At 40.6% G+C, this 24989-nt stretch overlaps 1 protein-coding gene and 1 long non-coding RNA gene across 2 annotated transcripts in view; one reads left to right on the forward strand and one right to left on the reverse strand.

Moving 5' to 3' along the window:
- Positions 1-10653: 10653 nt before the first annotated feature.
- Positions 10654-17423, reverse strand: LOC128581863 (uncharacterized). Its single transcript, XR_008378928.1, has 4 exons — positions 16425-17423; positions 12088-12161; positions 11694-11805; positions 10654-10851 (listed from the first exon to the last, which is right to left on the reverse strand). It is a non-coding gene; the product is annotated as an uncharacterized LOC128581863 (long non-coding RNA).
- A 190-nt stretch (positions 17424-17613) lies between these two features.
- The window catches only part of HECTD2 (HECT domain E3 ubiquitin protein ligase 2), a 98749-nt gene continuing 91373 nt past the window's right edge, over positions 17614-24989 (forward strand). Inside the window, exon 1 of the mRNA XM_053585821.1 lies at positions 17614-17865. Within this exon, the coding sequence (XP_053441796.1) occupies positions 17722-17865 (144 nt within the window). The 5' untranslated portion in view covers positions 17614-17721. The remainder of the gene's footprint in view (positions 17866-24989) is intronic.

Raw genomic sequence — 24989 nt, forward strand, 5'->3', positions numbered from 1 at the left:
GGGCGGATTGCCTGAGCTCACAGGTTTGAGAACACCCTGAGCTACAGAGAGACCCCGTCTCTAAGAATAACCGGGCATTATGGTGGGCGCCTGTAATCCCAGCTACTGGGAAGGCTGAGGGAAGAGAATTGCTTGAGCCCCAAAGTCTGAGGTTGCTGTGAGCTGTGATGCCACTCCACTCTACTAAGGGTGACAAAGTGAGACTGTCTCAAAAAAAAAAAAAAAAAGCACTCCACCAGTTTCACTCCCATTTTTCTTTGCGTATACCATCATAGCACCTTCACATTCTACCTGTGTTGTGTTTTTCTGGTTTCATTTCCTTTGTTCCTTCCAACTAAGGAAGGAACTAGACTAGCAGGGAATCACAGAGGATCAAGGCATGTTTGTTCATTCTCATAATGAAAAAGTGTCTGTCACACATTTCAGTAAATTTTAATTAAACGGAATGGAATCGAGTTTGCGTCTCATGATTGTGACTCTGAAGTCTGCTTTTTTTAGTCTGTTTTTGCTTTCCCTTGGCTGACATAGCAGCAGTCCTTAGCAGTTTTAAGCTTGGATAGATTCTTGTTTGGTTAAAAACCTTTCTATGATAAACATTGGGAACCACTACCACAATTTAGCTAACAGTTATACATTTATTACCTACCCTAACTGGGCTTCAGTTCCCTCATCTGTATTTATAATAAGGATGGGAAAAAATGTGTTTTTTAAAAAAGAAATTAATAATTAATGTCCTTTGTATTACCTTCTTTTGCACATGAAACCTATATTTCGAATGATTTGGCCAGTCTAACTGCATTTACACATTTAAATAAGTTTATTAGTATCTCACTAATGAATTCAAGTGTAAATAATTGTCAACAATTGAATAATGGTTGTTCTAATGTTCATTGAATGCCTACTGGGTATCAGGTTCTGTTTTTGGCATTAGGGACAGTGGTGAACAAGAGTCAATGTCCTCTAAATTGGTGTTTATGTCCTAGTGGGCATGAAAACAAACGATGACGGCTCAAGATCAAGTAAGTCTATGCAGCAACACATGGTAATAATTGGATAACAATTTAGGCTTTTTAAAGTTTTTAAATAGTTTGGGTTTCCTACTCTTTCCTGAGTCTGAAGATGTTCTTTGTCAAGGTCTAGAAGTGGCTAGAAGCTCTCTGAGTTCTCGTCTACCTTGAATATAGGTCACAATTTACCTCACCATACTGATTTTCTATTCTGGTGTCAGAAGCAACAAATTTAGCAGCTTAAAGCAGCACTCATTTATGATCTCACATTTCTGTAGGTCAGAAGTCCAGGTAGTCCTTTGATAAGGGTCCCATAAGGCTGAAGTCAAGGTGTGCGCCAGCTGGGTTCTTATCCAGAGACTCTAGAGAGAATCCACTTACAAGATCATTCAAATTGTTGGCAGAACCCAGTGCCTTGCAGTTGTAGAGCTAAGATCCCTGTTTCCTGGCTGGCAGTACGCTGGAGCCTCCCTCTCAGCTCCTTAAGGTTGCTTCCATTGCCTTCTCATGTAGCCTCCTACATCATTGGAGCCAGCAATGGCCAGGGAGCCCTTCTCACACTGAGAATCTCTGCCTTGTTCCGCCAGCCGGGGCCATGTGAATAGATGAGGTCCACCTGGATATTCTCCCTATCGAGTGACACAGGAGTGAATCCCACCACATTCACAGGGTCTGTGTAGCCAGCCAGGATGCCCTGGGGGATCATTTTAGAAATTCTGCCTTCTATACTGACCAATGGAATTTTTGCCTTAAGCAATGAATTCTTTAGAGACCCCTGTTGTCAGACAGAAAGATTGCATAACCATGCCACAAATAAGTTTTAGAATGACGAGATTATTTTATTTAATGGAATGCAGGTCTTTCAAAAGTGCAAGTTGAACTTTTATAGAGACTATTCTAAAATTGTTTTCATTTCTTTCCCTTTATGTCTTTTCCTTATAAAACACTGTCTTTTTAGGAAAGTAAAAGGTCAATCACAGATAATATAATGAGCACTTTCAAGTATTTGAATATTAATTAATTCAATTAATAATAAGAATATTAATAAATTGTCCTTTACTGAAATCTTTTTATGTCTAATCCTCTAGGATATGAGTTAATAAACAATACAATTTTCTTCTATCCATTTTTAACTGGCATTCCAATTTTAATATTTCATCAACAGAATATGGATAGATATGATGAGCTGACATCTGAAAGGGAAAAATGATAATCATGGTGCCTATCAATTTTATGCAACATTTTTTATTTGTATGGAGTTAATGAGTGAAGGAACTATCATTTTGTTTAAATTTTCTGATCTGACTGTTGATGATTTGAGGTGACAGTTCAATTTTCACTAAGTAATGATTACTTAAAACCCATTTTCTCCACTTCAAAAGATAAAAGGAATAAAATTGGTGTCACCGTGGCTGCAACGAAATCATTTCTTACGATAGCAAGGCAGAAAATATATGATTTTAAGTTTTAAGAGCATTTATCTTTGGCAGATGTATTATGGACAAATTACTCAAACTGTCAAAATATAATTCACTGGATATAATTTAGTTAAACTCTTCTTTTATTAGCCTAAGTGTTTTCTTAAAAGTTTCAAAACTAAGTTTATGCTAATCTCTGAAAATTATATCTGTCCAAATACATTAGACTAGATCTACCCCTGCTAGTTCAGAAGGACCCAAAATAGCTTATTAAAAATGAAGATTCCTAGGCCCACTCCCTAGATTACCATACCATCTAGGACTAACTTGGTTGCAACAACAACAAAATCCTGGGCAGTGCCTGTGGTTCAGTCAGTAAGGCGCCGGCCCCATATACTGAGGGTGGTGGGTTCAAACCCAGCCCCAGCCAAACTGCAACCAAAAAACAAAAATAGCCGGGCGTTGTGGCGGGTGCCTGTAGTCCCAACTACTCGGGAGGCTGAGGCAAGAGAATTGCCTAAGCCCAGGAGTTGGAGGTTGCTGTGAGCTGTGTGAGGCCACAGCACTCTATCGAGAGCCATAAAGTGAGACTCTGTCTCTACAAAAAAAACAACAACAAAATCTTGATAATTTTTCTAAAAAAAAAGAGGACTTAATGAGACAAAGAAATTCAGTGGTTTATCAATGTCCTGGAACAACTGGTTTCTTTCTTTTTTTTTTTTTCTTCCTCTCTGCCCTACATTCATAGCTTCATTCTGAAGAGAAGTATACCTGGCTTCTTAGGAACTTGTTTTTTCAACTACATCTTGGAAGTGAGAGGAGATCATTCCTGCAAGTGTTGTGCCCAGATCTCAAAATCCCCACAAAAACCACCAGGGAGCCGAGTCCGATGCAAAAGCAAAAGGGCCTTTTATTGCAAGTTCAAACTTGGGCTCCTGGGGACTCTGTTGCAATGGATCTGAGCCAGGAGCCCCCAGCTCTGGAGCAGGGGGGTTCTCATGGTCCTGCGCAGTGGGTGGGCGTGCACAGCTTGAAACAAAGGGGGCGCTTCTGGATTAGTTAGGTGGGGGGTCCCTGATTGGTGGGTGGTTGTCTCATGATTTCGGGGAACTGCCTGGGCTTGTCTGGAAAGTAAAACTTACTGAGTAAAATGGGGGTGGGGGGGTAGTGACACTTAACTCTTAAGAAGGCGCTGGTCTGGTTCTTTCACAAGTTTTCTATGTAAGGAAGCATCCTCCCTTAACATCTCCCAGAAAATACTTTTTCACTTTCTGGTAGGCTGAATTAGGTCAAATGCCCATCCTTGAGCTTATTGCTGTGTTGAGAGATAGGCTTGCCCTGATTAACTTTGAGCCATGTACTGCATTTGAAACCAAACATGGGGACACCTTCTAAAGCACACTGAGCCAGAATGGGGAGGAGATATGTACTTACCAAGAGAAATAGAAACGGATGGTGGGAAGACACTACCATGTGCAGTCTGCTTCTTAGACTCTACAGCCACACAGGTGGTACACTCAAATTCCAGGGAGCACAATTCTCATGGAATACAACATGAAGGCTCTCCCTTCCCTTATTCTCCATCTGGTAATTTTGCAACTTGACAGCCCTAATCTCTCAGTGAAGTCTGAAAATATGAATTATTCTAAGCTACCCAAGTGAGTCTGCTGTACACGGAAGTTTGAGGACCACTGTACTGCACTGTAAACATGTTGGGGATAGTGTCATCAATTCTTATATCCTAGTCACTGAGTCAAGTACGTTCCTGCTATTCAGTAAATGATCAATAATGTTGGTTAAATGGTGACTGATTCATTGATTTTTTTTTTACCAAGAAAAAGTTGGTCAAGAAGGCCTTATAAAATTAAAGCTTTCACTGGCACAACATCTACTGTGGGAGATAGCTGAGAGCATTGACATTCAGCCTGGCTTTTATGGGCTTATAGACAAATGTCTCATCAGCAGCAATGGACAAAAGAATCTAATAATACTACAATAGTTGTTATAGCCTCACTTAGATTCACTAAGAATCTAGGTTTGTCCCTAGAAAGGGTTTCCCAAAGAGGCTTGTAATCAATATAAATTATAAAAGCATGAGTATGAAGGTAGTCATGGAACTTCCTTGACTTTCACAATGAGTTTCTTTGCTAATATTTCCATGTGAATAGAGTTGTTTTTTTTTTTTAAGAAGTAGATATTTTGGCCAGGCATGGTGGCTCACGCCTGTACTTCAAACGCTCTGGGAGGTTGAGGTAGGAGCATCCCTTGAGCTCAAGAGTTTGAGACTATCCTGATTCTACTAAAAACAGAAAAATTAGCCAGGCACTGTGACAGGTGCCTGAAATCCCAGTTACTCAGGAAGCTCAGGCAGAAGGATCATTTGAACACAGGAGTTTGAGGTTTCTGTAAGCTAAGACACCATGGCACTCTAGCTTGGCCAACAGAGAGACTCTGTCTCAAAAGAAAAGAAAAGGAAAAAGAGTAGATGTTTTAGTGCCACTTAGCATTCTGTGACTAAGCAATGTTCCTTCACAGTGAAAAGAAGGGTGAGAGATAAGAAATAATGGCCTGTGATCATCAGAGAGCACAGACCATGAAGCAAGGGACTCCTTGACATCCTGGAAGGTGTCCTCGCATGGGCAGTTCCCATACCACAGAATGCCTTTATCTTGTGGCTAAAAAAGTGACTCAGAATGTCAGCCTCTCTTAAGAAAAATAGGATAGAAATAGAGTAGCCTCAAGAAGGTTTACAATACCATTAAAAAAAAGTAATCCTTATGAATAAATTTAATCAAGGAGGTGAAAGTTTTTACAATGAAAGCTATAAGAAATTGAAGAAGACACAAATAAATGGAAAGATATCTCATGCTCATAAATTAGAAAAATATTGTTAAAATGTCTCCACTATTCAAAATAATCTACAGAATCAATGAACTCTCTATCAAAATTTTAATAGCATTTTTTGCAGAAATAGAAAAAGCAATCCTAAAATTTATACAGAATCACAAAAGACTAGGATAGATAAAGCAATCTTGATCAAGAACGGCAAAGCTGGAGCCATCGCAGTACTTGATTTAAAATATACTACAAAGCTATAGTAATAAAAACAGTATGGCATTAACATAAAGCAATTGAACCAAATAGAAAGCCCAGAAATAAATTCATTCATTTACAGTCAATTGATCTTTGACAAAGGTGCCAGGAAAGCACAGTGAGGAATGGATAGTGTCTTCAATAAATGACATTGAGAAAATGGTATATTCACAAGCAGGAGAATGGAATTAGACTCTTATGACATATCATCTGCAAAAATCATGTCAGAATGGATTAGAGACTTCAATGTAAGACCTGAAATTGTAAAACTACTAGAAGGAAACATAAGGGGAAATTTTCTTGACATTTTTCTGGGCAATTATATTTTTAGATATGACCCCAAAAGCACAAGAAACAAAAGTCAAGTAGAGACAAATGGGATTGCATCAGACCAAAAACCTTCTAAAAAGCAAAGGAAACAATCAACATAGAGAAGAGACAATTATTTGCAACAAACACTGATAAAGGGCCCATCTATAAGAAACTCAATTCAGTAGTAAGAAAACAAATTGTCTGATTTAAAAATGGGTAAAGGACTTTAATACACATTTATCAAAGAAGACAGACAAATGGCTAACAGGTATATGAAAAAATGCTTGACACATCTCTAATCAGCAAGAAAATGCAAATCAAAATCATAATGAGCTACCACCTTACACCTGTTAGAATGGCATTGTCAAAAGATAAATGATCACAAGTGTTGATGAGGATGAGAAGAGAAGGGTACCCTTGCATGCTGTTGCTGGGAGTATAAATGGGTACAATCATTATGGAAAACAATGTAGAAGTTCCTCAAAAAATTAAAAATGGAACTATCATATGAGCATGCAAAATCAGTATCTTGAAGAGATATCTGCACTTTCATGTTAATGGAAGCATTATTTACAACACCCAACAGGTGGAATCACCTAAGTGTCCATGAACAAAGCAATGAATAAAGAAAATGTCACACACACATATAATGAAATATCATTCAGCTTTAAATAACATGAATGAATCTGAAAAATGTTATGCTAAGTGAAACAATCTGGGCAAAGATAAATACTGCAAGATCTTACTGAAATGGGCGGCGCCTGTGGCTCAGTGAGTGGGGCGCCAGCCCCATATACCAATGATGGTGGGTTCAAACCCAGCCCCGGCCAAACTGCAACAAAAAAATAGCTGGGCGTTGTGGAGGGCGCCTGTAGTCCCGGCTGCTCGGGAGGCTGAGGCAAGAGAATCGCGTAAGCCCAAGAGCTGGAGGTTGCTGTGAGTCCTGCGACATCATGGCACTCTACCCATGGCGGTAGTGAGACTCTGTCTCTACAAAAAAAAAATGAAATGTAGAATTTAAAAATGTTTAACTCAGAAGCAGAGAATAGAATGGTGGTTGTTGTGGGCTGGGCGCCAGGGGAAATGGGCAGATGGTTGGCTAAAAGGTACAAAGTTTCAGTTACACAGCATGAGTAATGCCTTAGTCTGTTTTGTGCTTCTATCATAGACCAGGTAATTTATACAAAACAGAAATGTACTGGCTGGTGGTTCGGTAGGCTAGGAAGTCCAAGATCAAGGCACAAGCATCTGGTGAGTAAGGGCCTCCTTGCTATGTCATCCAGCAACAGAAGGACAAGAGAAGATGAGAAAGAGGCCAAAAGGGCTGAACTTGTTCTTTTACAATGAATGCGTGCCGGTGATAACAAACTCACTCCCATGATAATTGCATGAATCAGTGCATGAGGGCAGAGCCCACATGGCCTAGTCATCTCTTAAAGGTCCTACCTCTATTTAATACAGTTACAATAGCAGTTAAGCTTCCACACATGAACTTTGGGGAACACATTGAAACTAGGTGTTCAAATAAGTTCTAGAGATCTAAGTGTACAGCATAATGATTCTGCTTAATAATATTATATTGTATATTTGAAATTTGCTTAGAGAGTGGGTCTTAAATGTTCTCAGCACGTATATAAAAGGGTAATTATGTGAGGTGATGGATATATTAACTTGACTGTGGTAATTATTTCACAAGGTATAAATTTATTAAAATATCCTACTGCACAACTTAAGTCTATACAATTTTGTAAACTGTACTTGATAATGATGGAAAAAATTTGGAAGTAAATAAGCTCCAATACCTGATGTGTTTGAAGAGTACACAATCTACTGAATCTTTCCAGATTACACTCTACTGATCAAAGAATGATTGTTATATAATAATAATTGCAGAACCCCCAAAAGCTGTGTCTCTGAAGCAGTTAACATTCATCCATTCAATATTATTTGTTAAGCCTGTGGGCCAGCAAGTGGATAATGGATAGGACTCCTCTCTAGCCATCCTCAAATCCTCAAAGGCAACATAAATTATTAGCCAAAGATGCTTTGATTTATTTCCACCTTGATAAAGGGTGACTATTTCAGTATTTCTAATATAAAATGTTCAATAAGGATAGTGGTTCTCAACCTTCCTAATGCCGTGGCCCTTTAATACAGTTCCTGTGGGTCGCGACCCACAGGTTGAGAACCACCAAGTTAGGATGTTGGATAACGAGGAGGTACTGAGCATGTCTTCCATAGCAGTCCTTATTGCAGCCAAATCTACTGTGGGTTTAAAACATCTTAAATGGAATATAATTACAGGACACCCAAAGAAAGAAAATACACATTTTTCAGCCATTAATGTTTATTGAGCAACTACTGTCTGCTTTGTGAGTAAAAAGATGAATCTGAAGTATACCAGATACGATTCTTTTAATTACTCTATTTATAAAGTTGGAATGAGTCTCTAATATATGACAATACTAAAAAGCATGTTTCTGAGAATACATAGCAAGTGCTTAGCACAGTCTCTGGTCCCTAGCAGTGCTCATTAAATCAGACTTTTTGAAATGCATCACAAAGTACTTTTGTGTGTTTTCTCACTTATCTTCCCAATATTCATGCAAGAGTAAGGAGGCTAACTCAAAGACAGAGTGATTTTGCAAAAGCCGCGTTAGTTAAAAATTGGAAGAGCCATAACCAAAGTCAATTTTCACAACATCTAACTTTATTTATTCCAATATTTTGAGTTGAAATACAGAGGCTTCTTTTCTAACTCTGAAGAAGAAAGTTTATGCTTTCATAAAGGTTACTGTAATTGCTAGACTATATCATAGAATTAAGATAAGAAGATAAGATATTTTACTTGATTAGGGTTGTGCCTGAAACAACAGGTTAAACTGAAAGCAATTCAATTAATTGACTAGTCTGGGGATGAACGAAGACAAAAATTAAAAACTGGGTGTGTGGGTTTGTGTGGGCGTGCGCCCATGTGTATGCACACACACATGCTAAATATAAAAGAATCTGTTAGATTGTGAATGCCAGAAAAACCAATTGGATAAGGGTTTGTCTCACAAGACAAGAACTTTAAATATAAGCAGTCCAAGCTACCGAACAGTTCCACAGTTTCAGAACTGTTCCTTCTGTCTTTCCACTATTCTCTCATTAGTGTTTGCACATTCACCCTCATGCTTTCAGCTTTGTGGTTGTAAGATTGTAGCATCATTTCCCCATATCACATTACAGGCAGAATAAATATATCAAATACTTTCCCTAAAACACTCAGCCTCTATCTCATTAGCCACAATAACGCTTACATGGTCACCCCTAGCTGCAAGAAAATCTGGAAATCACTTTTATTTGGGCACATTGCCATTCCCAATTAAATCAGGAGTCTCTTAACAAGACAGAAAGTAAGAATGAGTAACAGTGTTTGCCATTCTGACTTATTTTGATATTTTCAGCAGACTCAGAACATAAGTAGAGTTTTTTTAAAGTTGGATTCACAAAAATGTTAGAGGTATATTATGTATAGGGTGCTTCTGAATTGTCAATTACTGTGGTATTTTTGTTGTTGTTGTTGTTTTTCTTGTTCTTGTCTCTCCTGACTGGAAAACAAATGTAAAATTGGAGTTAAGAGTTATCAGTATCTCCAGGTAAGACTAGAAGGGGAATTTCACATGTAGCATTTCTATAGAACTAGTTTATCAAGCAGAACTCTTTAATTAGAATTAGAAGTAATTACAACTCTTCAATTAGCATTTCCTTTGAAAATGTGTAAAGAGGGCATTCCAAACCAACTTGAAAACACAAACAAAGCTCTCAATTTTTACTGTTTCTAACATTTTTTCTTTTAGTTTAGCTTATTCCTCCACGGCACTAGACCAAGACAAGATACAGTCAAATGTAGTTTGTTTCATCCACAAATGCAAACTACTATGAAAACAACGTAAAATAAAGGCCATCTAAAAACATATGGCTAAGTGTGGTGACTCACTCCTATAATCCCTTTAGGAGGCTGAAGTGGGGGAATCACTTAAGGCCAGGAATTTGACACCAGTCTGAGCAACACATCAAGACATCTTCTCTACAAAACACTTAAAAAATTAGCTGATAAGGTGATACCTGCCTGTAGTGCCAGCTACTTTGGAGACTGAGCCGTGAGATCACTTGAGCCCAGAGTTCCAGGCCAAAGTGAGCTATGACTACACTACTGCAACAGAGGGAGACCCTGTTTCTAACAAATTTTTGAAATGAAACAAGAGGAAAAAATTATTAGGCTTTGTAGGTTTGTTATCAGAGCTCTTTTAGACCTGCCCTCATTACTTGGGTGAAGGTTTACTTGCAAATATTTTAGTGAGGGTATCACTAATTTAGAGATGCTCTTTTATAGTTGAGATGGAATTCCAGATCTGCTTTCCAATATGGTGGCCATTAGGCACACATGGCTATTCAAATATAAATTAAATAACATTAATTAAAATTAAAAACTCAATTCTTCCGTCACAATAGCCACACTTCAAATGCTCAGCAACCACCTGTGGCTAGTCACTGTCACACTGCACAGTACAGATACAGAGTATTTTCACCATTACAGAAAGTTCTATTGATAACACTGCTATACAAGATTAAGGTTTTTAAGAAGCAGTATCTGGACCAAACCATTTGTGAGTACAGTCCACAGCTCAGAGCATTTTTATAGTACCTCTTTGGAAACAGTTTCAGAGCCCTTTTACAAACCATATTAAGAAAACCTCTTTACCTGTAATCCTAGCACTCCAAGAGGCCAATAAAGGTGAATTGCTTGAGACCAGCCAGAGCAAGAGCGAAACCCTGTCTCTACTTAAAGTAGAAAAAATGAGCTGTGTCAGCCAGAGCAAGAGCAAAACTCTCCCTCTACTCAAAGTAGGAAAAATTAGGCAGGCACCTGTAGTCCCAACTACTCAGGAAGCGGAGGCAAGAGGATCACTTGGGCCCAAGAGTTTTGAGGTTGCTAGGATCTGCGATGACACCATGGCACCCAATCCTCACAGAGTCTCACCAAAAAAAGAAAGAAAAGAAAACATGTTGCTTTCATTTATTCTGAGCTTACTGAGTGCCTCTTCAATAGCACAGTCCAAATACTGTGATGTATGTGGGGATTCAAGGATTAAGTAGACATGATCCTTCCCTTGTATGCCATGACTTATTGGGGGAACAAATAATCAAGATGTAATGTGACAGGTCTATAAAGGTAACTATGCACAACATGCTCTGAAGGCAGAAATAAAGGAATGGTTCTAATTAGAACATTAAGGAATGCCTTCTTTGCAAAGAATTTGTGGGAATGCCATACTAGGGGGTTTACATTTTTATTGCAAAGACTTTGAAAGACTACTGAAGTATTTTTAAACAAAAGACTGGCAAGAAATTAGGTATTTTGAAGAGGTTATTCTGGTAGCAATTAGAGTAGGTAGAAAACTGAAAGCAAGGCCAGTTATCAGGCTATGAAAATAATCAGAGTTAGAGATGTGGAGGACTTTGACAATGGCAAAGTAGGTTCTGACCTACTTTGGCAATGGGGATCCAGAGGGAAAGAAGAGATTCAAGGAGAGGTCTGACTGAAAATATAACCTTGGTAATAATCCACACTAGTCTTAGCTTATGTAACTATACAATTTTTAAACATCATCCTCTAAGGATAAAGATTTGTCATATTGTTGGGGATATTCTAAAAAATGAGTTGCATAGATTCAAAACAGCATTTCAGTATGTTCTATTTTTATAAAAACTAAGTGAGAAGCTCTGTGTGTTTGTAAATAGAAAAATGCTGTGGTTTGCCATGTGTAATGCACTTTTTTTGCCCAAATTTTTTAGGGAAAAGTAAGGATAAACTTACTTGGATAGTTCAGCTCAGGAATGGGAAAGCCCAGTGGACACTCCTTCCTGGGCCCGCAGGTACAGTCTGGGAGGATCTGGGATATGGTGGGAATCAGCTGGAGCAGCCTCCTCTGAATAGCATGATCAACAGAGGGGACTATTGTGGGTCTGGTAAGGTGGGTCGCAGTCATTCAGGGCAAGGAGTGAGGCCTGTGCCCAAGACCCAGCCATGCAAAGACCCCAGAAACCTATCTGACTGCCTGAGCAGCCTCAGAAGCGCCTATCCCACCAACCACATGCATATCTTGGCTGCAGCCCCCAACATGGTGTAAAGGAAGGGCTCCCAGGAGAAAGGTAAGGGGCAGCCTTCAGAGCAGATGGCTGCAGGCAGGCAGTGCAATTTGCACATTTACCAGGGGAGCATTGATCCTCCCAAGATGTGCCTTCCCTGGGACGAGAGCTGGCTACTTTCTTGAAGAGCATTTTCCTGAAACGCCAAAAAACATGGGTGTGCACTATAAATGGGACACGTTATATGCCGCAAAATATGGTAGCTAGAGACACAGGAGATTTTATAGATACAGACCAAGGTCTTCTTAGTGAATATCTGAAGTTGGGTAGAATCATTTTGCCAATCTATATTTTCATTTTTTTCTGTAACTACAGTGTATCTTTTTAAAAAACAATAGAAATTCAATTTTTATTTACTTTTTAAATTTTCAGATTAATGAGGGCATAAATGATTAAGTTACGTTTTTGTGAGGTAAGGTCCCTGTTGCAGTTGTGCCCCTCCCCAGGTGGTGTGCCACATACCCTTACATTGTGACCATCAGGTAAGATCGTGACCACTAATCCCTGACCACTTCCTCCCTCCCCCCAACTTGAATTAAACTGAGTTTTTCTCCTATGTGGGCAAGTATTAGTTTGCCTACTGGCTTCAAATTAGTATTGAATACATTGGATACTCACTTTTTCATTCTTGTGATCTACTGAGCCATAAAAAGTCTCCATCGTTTTAGAGATGGTTGGAATCGGCTGGAGCAGTCTCCCATCTTTTTATGGCTCAATGGTATTCCATGATATAAACCACAGTTTTTTGTTTGTTTTGAGATAGAGCCTCACCATCTTGCCCTCAGTAGAGTACAATGGCGTCACAGCTCACAGCAACCTCAAACTCTTGAGCTTCAGTGATTCTCTTGCCTCAGCCTCCCAAGTAGCTGGGACTACAGGCACCTGCCACAATGCCCAGCTATTTTTTTTTGTTGTTGTTGTTGTAGTCGTTTTTTTGTCATTGTTGTTTAGCTGGCCTGGGCCAGGTTCAAACCCACCAGCCTGGGTTTATGTGGCTGGTGCCCTGCCCACTGAGCCACAGGCGCCACCCATGTACCACAGTTTAATAACCCATTCATGGGTTGATTGGCACCTGGGTTGATCCCATATTTTAGCAATTGTAAACTGAACTGTGATAAACAGTCTAGTATGAATGTTCTTACGATAAAATGTTTTTCTTCTGGGTAGAAACCTAGTAATGGGATTGTGGGATCAAATGGAAGGTGTATTTTGAGTTCTTTGAGGATTCTCCATACTTCTTTCCAAAGAGGCTGTATTAGTTCGTAGTTCCACCAATAGTGTAAAAGTGTTCCCTTCTCTCTACTTCTGCAGCTTTGGGTCTTTGTGATGTGACCTATTCTCACTGGGGTTAGGTGTTATCTCTGGGTGGATTTGATTTGCATTTCTCTGATGATTAGGGATGATGAGCATTTTTCATGTGTTTGTTGGCTGACAATGTACTTTTTTTAATAAAGAAAAATTATTTTTTTTTTTTTGTAGAGACAGAGTCTCACTTTATGGCCCTCGGTAGAGTGGTGGCGTCACACAGCTCACAGCAACCTCCAACTCCTGGGCTTAAGCGATTCTCCTGCCTCAGCCTCCCGAGTAGCTGGGACCACAGGCGCCCGCCACAACGCCCGGCTATTTTTTGGTTGCAGTTCAGCGAGGCCAGGTTTGAACCCGCCACCCTCGGTATATGGGGCCGGCGCCCTACCGACTGAGCCACAGGCGCCACCCAAGAAAAATTATTTTTTTAAGTAATACTTAAAAAAATTATCATCAGGCCAGGCAAGACAACACATGCCTGTAATTCTAGCACTCTGGGAGTCTGAGGAGTACGGATTGCTCAAGCTCAGGAGTTTGAGACTAGCCTGAGCAACAGCAAGACCCTATCTCTGAAAATAGCTGGGCACTGTGGCAAGCACCTATAGTCCCAGCCACTTGGGAGGCTGAGGTAAGAGGATCTCATGAGCCAAAGAGTTTGAGATTGCTGTGAGCTGTGACACCACAACACTCTACCCAGGGCTACAGAGTGAGATTCTCTCTCAAAAGAAAAAGGAAATTCTGCAATCACTTTACCTAAGGAAGAGTTCTGATAATGTTTTTAACAATGTCGACATGGCTGTAAGTATGGAATTAAGTATATTTTCGCAGTTTACTAATTTAGGATAACACTCAGTTACAACATGAAAAACTTGTTTTCTTTTTAAAAAAGGTTGTACTATTTCATACATTAAGGTCTTAGTTATAAGACCTTCTTTTGTGACCTGTCAGAACCTACTTTGCCATTGTTCACTACATTAGTATTACTATATGTAATTGAAATAGAAGTTTCTATAACTTAGACCTTCCATTACCTTGTAATTTGGCCATTCCTTCTCTTCCATGGAAATAATGAGATCTCCAACCCCACCCTCCTGCTTCCAAGTTCCTATTCCCCATAGGTATAATTAATGAGCTCATGTTTTCCATCCGGACTTGGGAAAGGAAAATGTTTCTCCTGCCTCACTCCCGGTTTTTCTAGGCTAATAAGTTTATGCTTGGATACCATCACTGCTATAGTTCTCACTGACATCTGGCATAGCTAAAAAGCATCTTCTCCACAACTTTCTACACAATGGCCAGAGTTCACTACACATCCCATTCTGTAACACTCTCTTCTCCCACCTGGACCCTCAGAAGCATGCTGGTGGCAGTTAGGAGTGTGTCTCTCAAACCCACAATTGCCCCCAGAGCTATCATTCTACAGCTTTCCAGCAGCTCCCATTCCTACCCTCCTACTGCCTCGAAAGTGTGTATGAGAGAGGGACAGATTGATGAACTGACAGTAATAGGAAGTAAAAGCAAACACTGATGAATTACTTACCATTTTTAATATGGAACTCACATGTGAATTAAGCAGTGGACTTGTTTAGAAATGAGTTATTATCCACTCTGGTAACAGCAGCAGAAACTAAAATTTCTGACTTGCCTTGTTTTGCCAATATTTAAACATTTCATTCTATTGAATGTGACTACATGTACAGACATACTTTTATTTAATCTCACAACACGAAAAAAGGAAGCATAAGGCATGTAATCCAAGTGGTTTCTCATTCAAAAATTTTTATAGTAAATCACAAAATCTAGTTGAAAACACAGGAAAGAGGATACTTTCCCCCCAGTATTTGTTCTGTCAACCTAGTCTTTGTAGCTCAGAATATCCTAATTGTAGTTAAAAAAAAAGGCTTCAATTTATGAAATAACATTTGAGCTGTTCCCGTAGTAATGATCAGCAGGTGGATCTACTAAAAGTAGAAAATAATGTTATGTTACTTCCTAGCGGATGAATATTTCAGAGGTTTAAGAAGGGAAAAAAAATCCTGAAAAAGAATTCAAGAAAAATAGAAAGGAGGAAGCTTCAACGTCATGTCTGTATACATCATTTCCCTGCAAGGCTAATTGGCACTGAAATACTTTCTGCTGACTATATAGCACTTAGTCTATGTGCATATACTTTTTGGTAATTAACAAGTAAAAAGGTGATAACAGCAACTATATTAAAACCAAAAAGCATTTCTATAAAGTCAATTTATAATGTAAAAAGCATCCTTGAACACTACCGTGTTCATTACATTGCTTTCTTCAAAGCTGCTTGTTAACAATTCCTAGGTTTGAAAAATATACAATCTCATCTTATAATGCACTGTAACTAGCACTTAGTTATACTAACAACTAAATTGTGTAAAACAACAGATGACCCAAAAATCATTTTTAAGTTTGTTTCAGAAATATTGTTGGTTCTTATGTTTGGATTTGGATAGCAGTGATCTAAAAATTCACTCAATTTCAAGTAAAACAATGAAGCCACAGCTTAAAAATCTGAAAACCTGAATATTTAGAAATTCCTTTTCTAAAAACTTCTTAGAGGCAAAGAGGGGCGAGCAGTGGCCCCAAGGCGGACGGCTTGGTAGGCGCTGGGGTGAAAAAGGCAAAAGGCCACCAGCTCCGAGCCCTTTGCGGGGGCGCTCGCACTCGGGTCCAGGCGCCCCAGGCCAGGGCCGCTCATGAAGGGTCGGCTGTGCGTACGTCCCGTCCTACAGGTCCCCTTCGGACAGTGCCTATCACCGCCTGACGCTTTCGCAGGCCTCGGCTGCCACCCCTCGCGCCCAGATTAATGCATGGGTACTTAGGATTAGGTTACATTGTTTGCATTTGTTAGGTAAAGTACCCTTACATTCTACGCGATAGGTGAGAGCTAAGCAAAACCCTTCTCCTCTCTCCCCTTCTTGAATTTAAACCTGTTTCTCACGTGGGTGTGTAGTTGTTCGTCTACTAGTTTCACATTAATACTGAGTACATTAGATGCTTGCTTGTTCATTCTTGTGATATTTTACTTTGGAGGATGTTTTGAGGGAGACTTTATATCTTTTGTATTTACCTGGAAATTCCTTTTTTAACAAGCGATACAGCACGTTCTTCCTCTCCCTTCTCTTAGATCAGGTGTCTCCGCAGCTCCAGTAGACTGAGAAAAGGAAAAGGAGGGGGCGCCAAAAAGGGAAAGGAAATTGTCAATGTGTCCTATGGTGGGATGGAGGGTGTTTTAATACCTTGATTAAAAGCTCTCCTCGGTTTTATCTATTCTTATCCCTATTTTATGACGAGCTAATATTAAGGATGATACAGCCGCATTTGGGTACGTCCATCTGTAACTCACAAAAGGAAAGGAACAAGGAAGACATGGGAAGCAGCAAAGGGTTGCGGGGAGAGCAAAACGTAGGCGAGTGGGGCCGGGAAGGGAGAGGCGGATCTGGCAGTCAAAAGGGGGACGAGAGGAATAGAAATGGAAAGTGTGGCCTGGCCATACTACCCCACGGGGCGCGGGGGCTCACAGCGTCGCAGCCCTCCCCAAGCTGTGGCTGGGGCTATATGAGCGTGCAGAAAGGGGTCGGTCGCTGAGAGGACATGCTGTCCCCGAGGATGTGCAGACAGACTTGCGGCTGCCTCTCCCGAGGAGAGAAATGCGAGCAGGGCAAAGAGGGGCGAGCAGTGGCCCCAAGGCGGACGGCTTGGTAGGCGCTGGGGTGAAAAAGGCAAAAGGCCACCAGCTCCGAGCCCTTTGCGGGGGCGCTCGCACTCGGGTCCAGGCGCCCCAGGCCAGGGCCGCTCATGAAGGGTCGGCTGTGCGTACATCCCGTCCTACAGGTCCCCTTCGGACAGTGCCTATCACCGCCTGACGCTTTCGCAGGCCTCGGCTGCCACCCCTCGCGCCCAGTGCCCTCAGTCCGGGTCCTCCAGCGCGGCCCCGGCACGGGGTCCCCTCCTCGTCATCTCGGACGACATTCGGCAAACAACATGGCGGCCAGGCGTCGACCGCAGCGCCTCCACCCGGGGTCCTCAGGGTGGACCGGGGTGGCCGTGGCCGTGGCCGGCGCCTCTGACCCGCTACAGGCAAATCCCGGGCCGGGGGAGGAAGGTGCCAGAGGGAAAGCGGCAAGAGTTGCAGGCCACGCAGTCCGGTCCGCCGGCCGGCCGCGCACGGGGGCGGAAGGAGGCGCGCGCGCCCTCGGGGGCGCGCGCAGAGCCGCGGGCGGGGGCGGAGCGGCGGCGGCGATTGGAAGCGGCGGCCCAGAGCCCTCTCGCGGCCGCTGCGGCAGCAGCACCAGCCCCAGCAGCAGTCCGGCCGCCGCCGCCGCCTCGCGCTCCCGCCGCCCCGCGCTCCCGCCGCCCGGCCCGAGATGAGTGAGGCGGGTCGGGTGCCCTCGCCCGCCGCGCCGCTGGCAGTGGCGGCGGCCGCGCCTGAGGAGAAGAAAGGGAAGGAACCGGAGCGCGAGAAGCTGCCGCCCATCGTGTCGGCAGGCGCGGGCGCCGGCGCGACCGCGGTAGGTGCGGGGCAGGGACCGCGGGGCGCCCCGACGGCGACAGTCGGGAGGGAGGGCGGCGGCGCGAGGGGCGCCCGGAGGCCCGCGTCTCCCTTGGGACCCCCGGGCCGCCCGCAGAGATGCGCGCAGGCCTCCCCCTTCCTTGAGCTGAAATAAAAGAGTTGTGCCTCGTGGGCAGCCGCGAACACTTCGCGAGCTGCACCTTCACCCTCGGGAAATGTTGGGGATGGTCGGTTCCGCTGGATGTTTGGGGGTTCTTCTGAGGTTTTGGCCCCCACCTTCTCTAACGGAATGATCTGTATCTTGGAGTCGGCAGTATCTGTTGGATGAGCATAGGTGTCAGGCAGGCGGGAGTGGGTTTTCCACGGAGGTGCCTGCCTGCCTCGGAGGCGCGGAGATCTCGCCCCTTTCCTCGCTTTGCTTTCCCTTCCCCCTCCAGACAGAATAGGCGCTACGGCGAGTTTCCACTTAATTTTGACCTTTCCGTTGCTGTCAGGGTAGTGGGAGGTAGATGCATCGGCGATGGTTTTATTTTTCATATGGTACAGACATGTGACTTAAAGCGGGGAGGCTTCTCGAACCTTTTATTTAAACTCAAGTTATCTAAGCTTGACAGGGATGATTTTCAGCTGGATTTTCCTAAGGGTTATTTGGAGAGTGCGCTCAGACTTCAAACTACATATTGCCAGATGATGTCATGGGACAGCCCCTTCCCTCCCTTTTCCTATTTTTGCTGGTGGTTGTGACTCTGGTTACTATGGAGTACAGTAAAAAATTAACCTCTGATTTTACGGTTTTTCATTTGACATAATATTCAAGTACTTTTTGAAAGTTTACTTTGATATATTTAAAGATCATGATTTGTCATGCAGCTGTGCGTGACAAAATAGTAAAAGTTTAGTGAACATTATGCATTTTTTTTTTAGTCCTACTTGCAATTCGATTTCTTAAAACCTCCCTCTTAAATGACTAAGGACTTACTAAAATAGCTCAATCTTCTTTAAACTACTGTATTAGTATTAGGAATAATGTTTTGATTCAGTAGGTTTTAAAATATATGTCTAAGGGCTGTGATAACTGGAAATTGTTGAATTTTCCAAGCTCTTCAAGTTAAATCAGTGCAGTTCACTGTGGACAGAAATGACACCCATTTAAAAGTATAGCTACAGTTGGTCAATTGGAGCTGCAGGTAGGGAAATGCTTTGAAGGAATTTGTCACCCAACTGCCTGGAGACCTGGTGCCTTGCTGCTCTGGTGCCCTGGATTTTCCGAGCTTATATGGGAACTTCTTTACTCAGAGTTCCAACAGTTCTTTTCTAAGTTGGTTGTTACAATAAATGTGTATGCTTATAAAAATGATTACATGAATGAGTATAGGGCCTTAAGCACCGTCCCAACTACCTATTTATCTCAATGTAACTGAAAAATTGAAGGTCTACAGTTTGTTATCAAAAGATCTTGGGGCTTTGGAATTTTATTTTTTTTCAGATTTTAGAAAGGTATTTCAGCGTATATACCACATATTATTATATATAATACCCATAGTGGAGTCCTGGCCAGAATAATCAAGCATATATTAGTAACTGCAGTGAAATGTTTATGTGTGCATGCTAAAGGGAATAAAATTAGACTACATTATAGTAGCTCTTGTCAATCCAGGTCAGGTACATGTTTTTGCCACCAAATGAGTTGCAGAAACAGTTTAGTTGTAAGAATTATAGGCCTTTGGAATGGTAAATAAAGAATTATGGACTTGTACTACTAGTCACAGAGTAGAGTTCAAGAAACTTTTTTTAAAATATTGAATTAAATTTTGAAAAATATTGAATTAAATGCTAAATGTAAGTTAGAATAAAGGAGGATAAAGATTAATAGGGAAAAAATCAAGATTCTAAAGATATTATCTGGTGTCTTACAAGGTCTTTCATTGTCCGTACAATTTTTATTTTAACAGAATATGCGGCAGAATATATGTGGTCTTTGTATTTGTCAAAGAGAATTTCAGAGCTGAAATTTTGAGATATAGTAGTGAAAAACTTAAGTCTAGAAAAGATGTATTTGGTATGTCCAAAGGCAGGAAAGCCAGGAGAGCTGGGGTGATGACTGGGTTTCCCCGTCTGTGGGGAAGGCATTGATGTGTGTGACGGGGCATGGGGAAGGAAAGACAGCCTATGGCCTGTTCAATGTTTTTCAGCCTTCTCCTACGTTCAGTGTAACTCCTGGAGGTTTGCTCATGAACTTAATTGTCATCGATAACTTTTTCTTTGAGCCATTACAGTGATTCCTCCTTTTTTCCCCAGGCTAACAGCTCTGTCAAGTTTAGTAATTCAAGTGCCTTTTCAAAGAATTAATTGTGTCACATTTGTGAGAGTGTGGAAGCAATTTAGAGTGATAGCTCACTAAAATAGGCCAGACTACTATGATGACTCTAAGGTTGAAGAATTTGGGCTATATCCTGGATGTTTAAAGGTACCCAAGGCGGGGGGGAGGGAGGAGCAGGAGGGACACCCTGAAAGTGACTGATACTAAGACTACTTGTATGTGAAGGAAGTCCAGAGTGGACTAGAGGATACTACTAGTATGTGAAGGAAGTCCACTCTAGTCCAGAGGTACCTAACACAACAGTCTCAAGACTGGCCACAGAGTTACCCTGGTAGCCTAGAGCACAGGTTTTTAACCTTTGATGCACAAAGTCACCTGAGGAACTTTTAAAGCCGTCATTACCCAGGCCCAAATGCAGGCCTGTTAAATCAGAATTTCTTGAGGTGACACTCAGGCATCTTCTTTTTTTTACATCATATCTGTATTCTGAATTAGAAGTTCCAGGGGTGAGACCCAAGAATCTGCATTTTTAACTACACTCCCCCAAATCTATTTAGTTCCTAGAGCAGCGTTTGAAATGGCCCAGTGAAAAGGGTGGATTAAGTGAATGAGGGACAGCAGAAAGCAGGTGTGGTGGGAGAATTGGAGGAAAAGGCAGTTGAAGTGTTTCTAGTTAAAGATGGTTTGAAGGCTCAAGACAGAGCCCTCAGAGGACTATGAAGTGTTTGGGGTCTAGCCTTACTGCTGTGGAGAGATGAATTGAGGAGAATAAAGAATTTGCAGTAGTGTCTGAGTATGGACTGATGATGTGAATATTAAATTTACTGATAACCAGTAGAGAGGATTGTAAATTAGTTGCTGATGTAATGCAGATACTAGAAAAAATGGTGAATGGGGAAGGAGAAAACGCTGGGGGGAGGGGACAGAAATAACTAACAATGGCAAGTGAGGATGAATTTGTCTGCTGTAACATTTAATCAGGTGAAGGGGAAAGGGAGATTCTGCGTGGGTTTAGGGTACCAAGGTAGTGGGTTCAAAAAAGAGCTAGATTTGATTTAGGAGAAACAAAGGGAAATAGAGGAAATTGTTTTAAAGAATTTTACAGGGAAGTTAGTCCACACCTAAGGTGAGAGGCTTGTGGGGGAGGCAGGGAAGAGCTTGAGTGGAGAGGATTTGATGGAAAGTCAGTAACAAGAATAAGGACAAGAACAAGGAGAAGTTTGTGTACATTGTGTCACTGTATAAATGGGACAAATAGAGCCCCCTCCAAAAAACCAAAATGTAACTGACAATTATTGAACATCGATTATGTTTAGCTTTGCTCTAGATGCTACAGAAAACACTAAGACAGGGCTTAAAAAATGGTCTCTGCTTCAGGGTACCCAGGACTAATCAGTGAAAAGCAAAGCAATTATGTAAAAGCCACATGAGCCATGGAAACAATTTGCTCTACAGGAGATCAGAGAAAGGAGATCGATGTGTGCAGAACTGCCAAGAAAGGCTTTGAAGTAAAGATAATTATTTAAGCTGGCTGGCCATTGAAGGATGATAGGATTTAGATGGGCAGAAGAAAGTAGACAAAGTAATCCAACAGGGAAAACAATATGAGCAAAGCTTAAGGGAAATTTTTGGGAGTGAAAGTGAGCCCAGTGGAAGATTGCTGAGCACTTTGTGGGAGGTAGGTAAGATTGTGTAGGGGCTAGCCAGACTGCTAGGCAGAGAAGCTTGGATATTTTTTTCTGTGGTTAGTGGGAAGCCATTGGAATTTAACGACATAATGAAGTCAGTGGTAGTGTGTAGTTAAAATGGAGGAAGGAGATGGAAGAAAGTGAAGGAAGGAACTTTGTAATTCATGCCTGAGGTGATGAGTGCATCCAGTAGCATGGTGGCCATGCACTAAAGTGTAAGAAATGGAACAATTCACAGGATGTGGGACCTATCCAGATAACATAAATGAAAGAGAAGGAAGATTAGTAATGGACTGTAAGGTTTCCTGAGGAGGTCTCTCAGAGAAAAATATTTACATAAAAGGCAGTCCAGCCAATAGCATACCAAATTAACGTGTTTGTGCGTGTGTGTGTGTGTGTGTGTGTGTGTGTGTGTGTGTGTGTGTACTTACCTACCATATGCCCAGCTAGGTGTGTTGTGTCTTTTATCCCTTATATTCCAAACAAGAGGTGAGACGGAAAAGAATAAATACTACGATGGTGAAGGTGTTTTAAAAAATACACGCTCTTTCCCTATTATAATACTCTGTATCCGTGGTCATAGGTAGGATCATGTGGTGCAAAGAGGCTGCACCCATAGCAGTATTTCTGGTTTGGAAAGAGCATGTCGCCCAGTAACAAATTTGTTCAGATTTTTGTTACTACAGATAGAACTATTATGGGAGAGAAAGGTATTTTCTAGGATATCTGATCATTTTGGTTTCATATTAATATTATGGTATGAATATATTGTTAAATTCTATGTAAAATCAATCTGATTAAAGCAAAATAATCTGAGTCTTAAGTCATAAAAAGAGTGAACTATGGCTATATAAATATACATGCAGGATGTCTCTAATTTTAAGTGGATTATAAAATCTGTCAACTTTTTTTAACTGTTAGGTCATAATGGTTGCTTGCTTATTTTCCCATTCATAACTAATCCAGGATGTTAGGGCACAAACAACTTGACTATGTTTAATGATTGAAGTAAAGCAGTGATTATAAATTGTGAACCAGAGAACCTCCAAAAGTATCAAATATAATACTGCTTTGCAGTTTGTCTATACAATGGGGAAAATAATAATAGAACCAACTTCATAAGGTAGATATGAAGTGCAAATTAATTAATACATATAAAGTTTTTAGAAAAAAGCCTTGTATCAAGTAGGCACTCAAGTATTAGATGATATTATTATTACTAACACCACATACTACCTAAGGACTTTTCCATCAGTGATGGATCACGTAATCTGACAGTGGTCCCATTAGATTGTAATCCTGTATTTTTACTGTATCTTTTCTATTTTTAGATACATTTAGACACACAAATACTTATCACTGTGTTATAGTTGTCTGCAGGATTCCGTACAATAATATGTGGTAAGAAGTTTTTCCTCTTTCAAAATGGGTCCAGTTACTTTTGCCAGAGTGGTGACTTCTTTTGGTATGGTGTTTGGACATTAACTTGATTATTTTTGGTTAGAGTTAGGAAGAGAGAGTGGAGAAAGATCCAATGCAAGATATGTAAAGAAGTAGGGGGAGCTCTAGGAACCTTTACTTTTCCTACTTTTTCTCCTATTTTTTTTTCCCCTCCTAGTATTATAGTTGGTTCTATGGGTAGAAGATCCCTTTGTGTGTGGCACATGTTACACTGATGAGCATAATATGAATATTTGTTCTTAAATTAATATTTATAATTTGAAGGATATCTGTGTGACATTTTAGTAGAGAGTCAAAAAACATTTTTTGGAATGAATGTAATCAAATCAATATGCCTTCTAAAATTAGAAATTATTAAAATTTTATTAATTCAGCTGAATTGAAGTCAGATTAACTTTTTTTTTGGCAGTTTCTGGCTGGGGCTGGGTTTGAACCCACCACCTCCGGCATATGGGGCCGGCACCCTACCCCTTTGAGCCACAGGTGCCACCCTTAACTTGGTTTTAGTCCGGATGTTTGTATTACAGAATAAGATTCTTAATTGGTTGTGGAATTGTGACTGCATCAAATCACATTTTTATAGTACTATTTTACTATATAAACATATAAATTTACAACTTTATAAATCTGTTGATGCAGTTTCATCTTTTCCTATGTTAAAATAAAATCTCTGATGCTACCAGGCCTTCCTGATTATAAACGAACACTGCAATTTCTAAGCGTCAGGACTAATATTTCAGGGTTAATTTTCAGTTATCTATAAGACAAATTGCATTGTGATTGTTTTGGTAACAAAATTTTATTTCAGAATTCACGTCCTAATTTCCTTGTCTCCTTGGAGAGATAAGGTTTTAGCATTTAAAGAAAGCTGTTTCATTTAACCTAGTATTATTTAGTTTGGAAGAGAAGTTTGCACCTTGAAAGCAGCAGACTTTTCACATCCTAAAAGAAGGATGCAGAACAAAGTTAGCACTTCTGATTTTGTAACCCATCATCCCAATAGGAACCTATAAAAAAACAAAAAAGAGAAACAAAATATCTTTACTCTGTTAACAGCACTTGAAGAAGTCTCTTTTGTAGACTCCAAGTGATGTGATTTGGCTGCAATGTGCCCTTGACTGCTACTTTAAGTCAGTTTGTTTTAAGCCAGGTATCTTACATATTTTTTTATTTTAACTTGAAACATATAAATGTACATTTGTTCATGAGTCTTTTGATGTAATAACCTTAGCTCAGTATCTCAGGAAACCACTGTTTTGAAAGAACAGCTTTTATATGCATCATAGCTATCCTTGGACTGAGATTATCAGATATTATGGCTTTAAAGTGTTTCATGATAGCACACAGCCAGCAATCATTCTTGTTATCAAGGATTGGGTTAGAATGTCAACAAAAATGTTTATCTTCTAAGGCAGTTTTAGGGGTAAAGAGAATGATCAAAGTAAATTATACCAGTATTTCGAATATAGTGGAATTTGATCTGCAGTGCAAAAATGATCATGTAAAATCATGACTATCTTTCTTATTGGAAGCTGATAGAAAAATATGATAAAGAAAAGAGAAATTTTACTCAGATGCAGTCTGTTCATCAGTAGAGGTTTATAGTAGGAACTTATGTATTCAAATAAAATTTAAAATGTAAGGTTGAAATAT

The sequence above is a fragment of the Nycticebus coucang genome, chromosome 3 (genome assembly GCF_027406575.1).
Source record: "Nycticebus coucang isolate mNycCou1 chromosome 3, mNycCou1.pri, whole genome shotgun sequence".
Taxonomy (NCBI): Eukaryota; Metazoa; Chordata; class Mammalia; order Primates; family Lorisidae; genus Nycticebus; species Nycticebus coucang.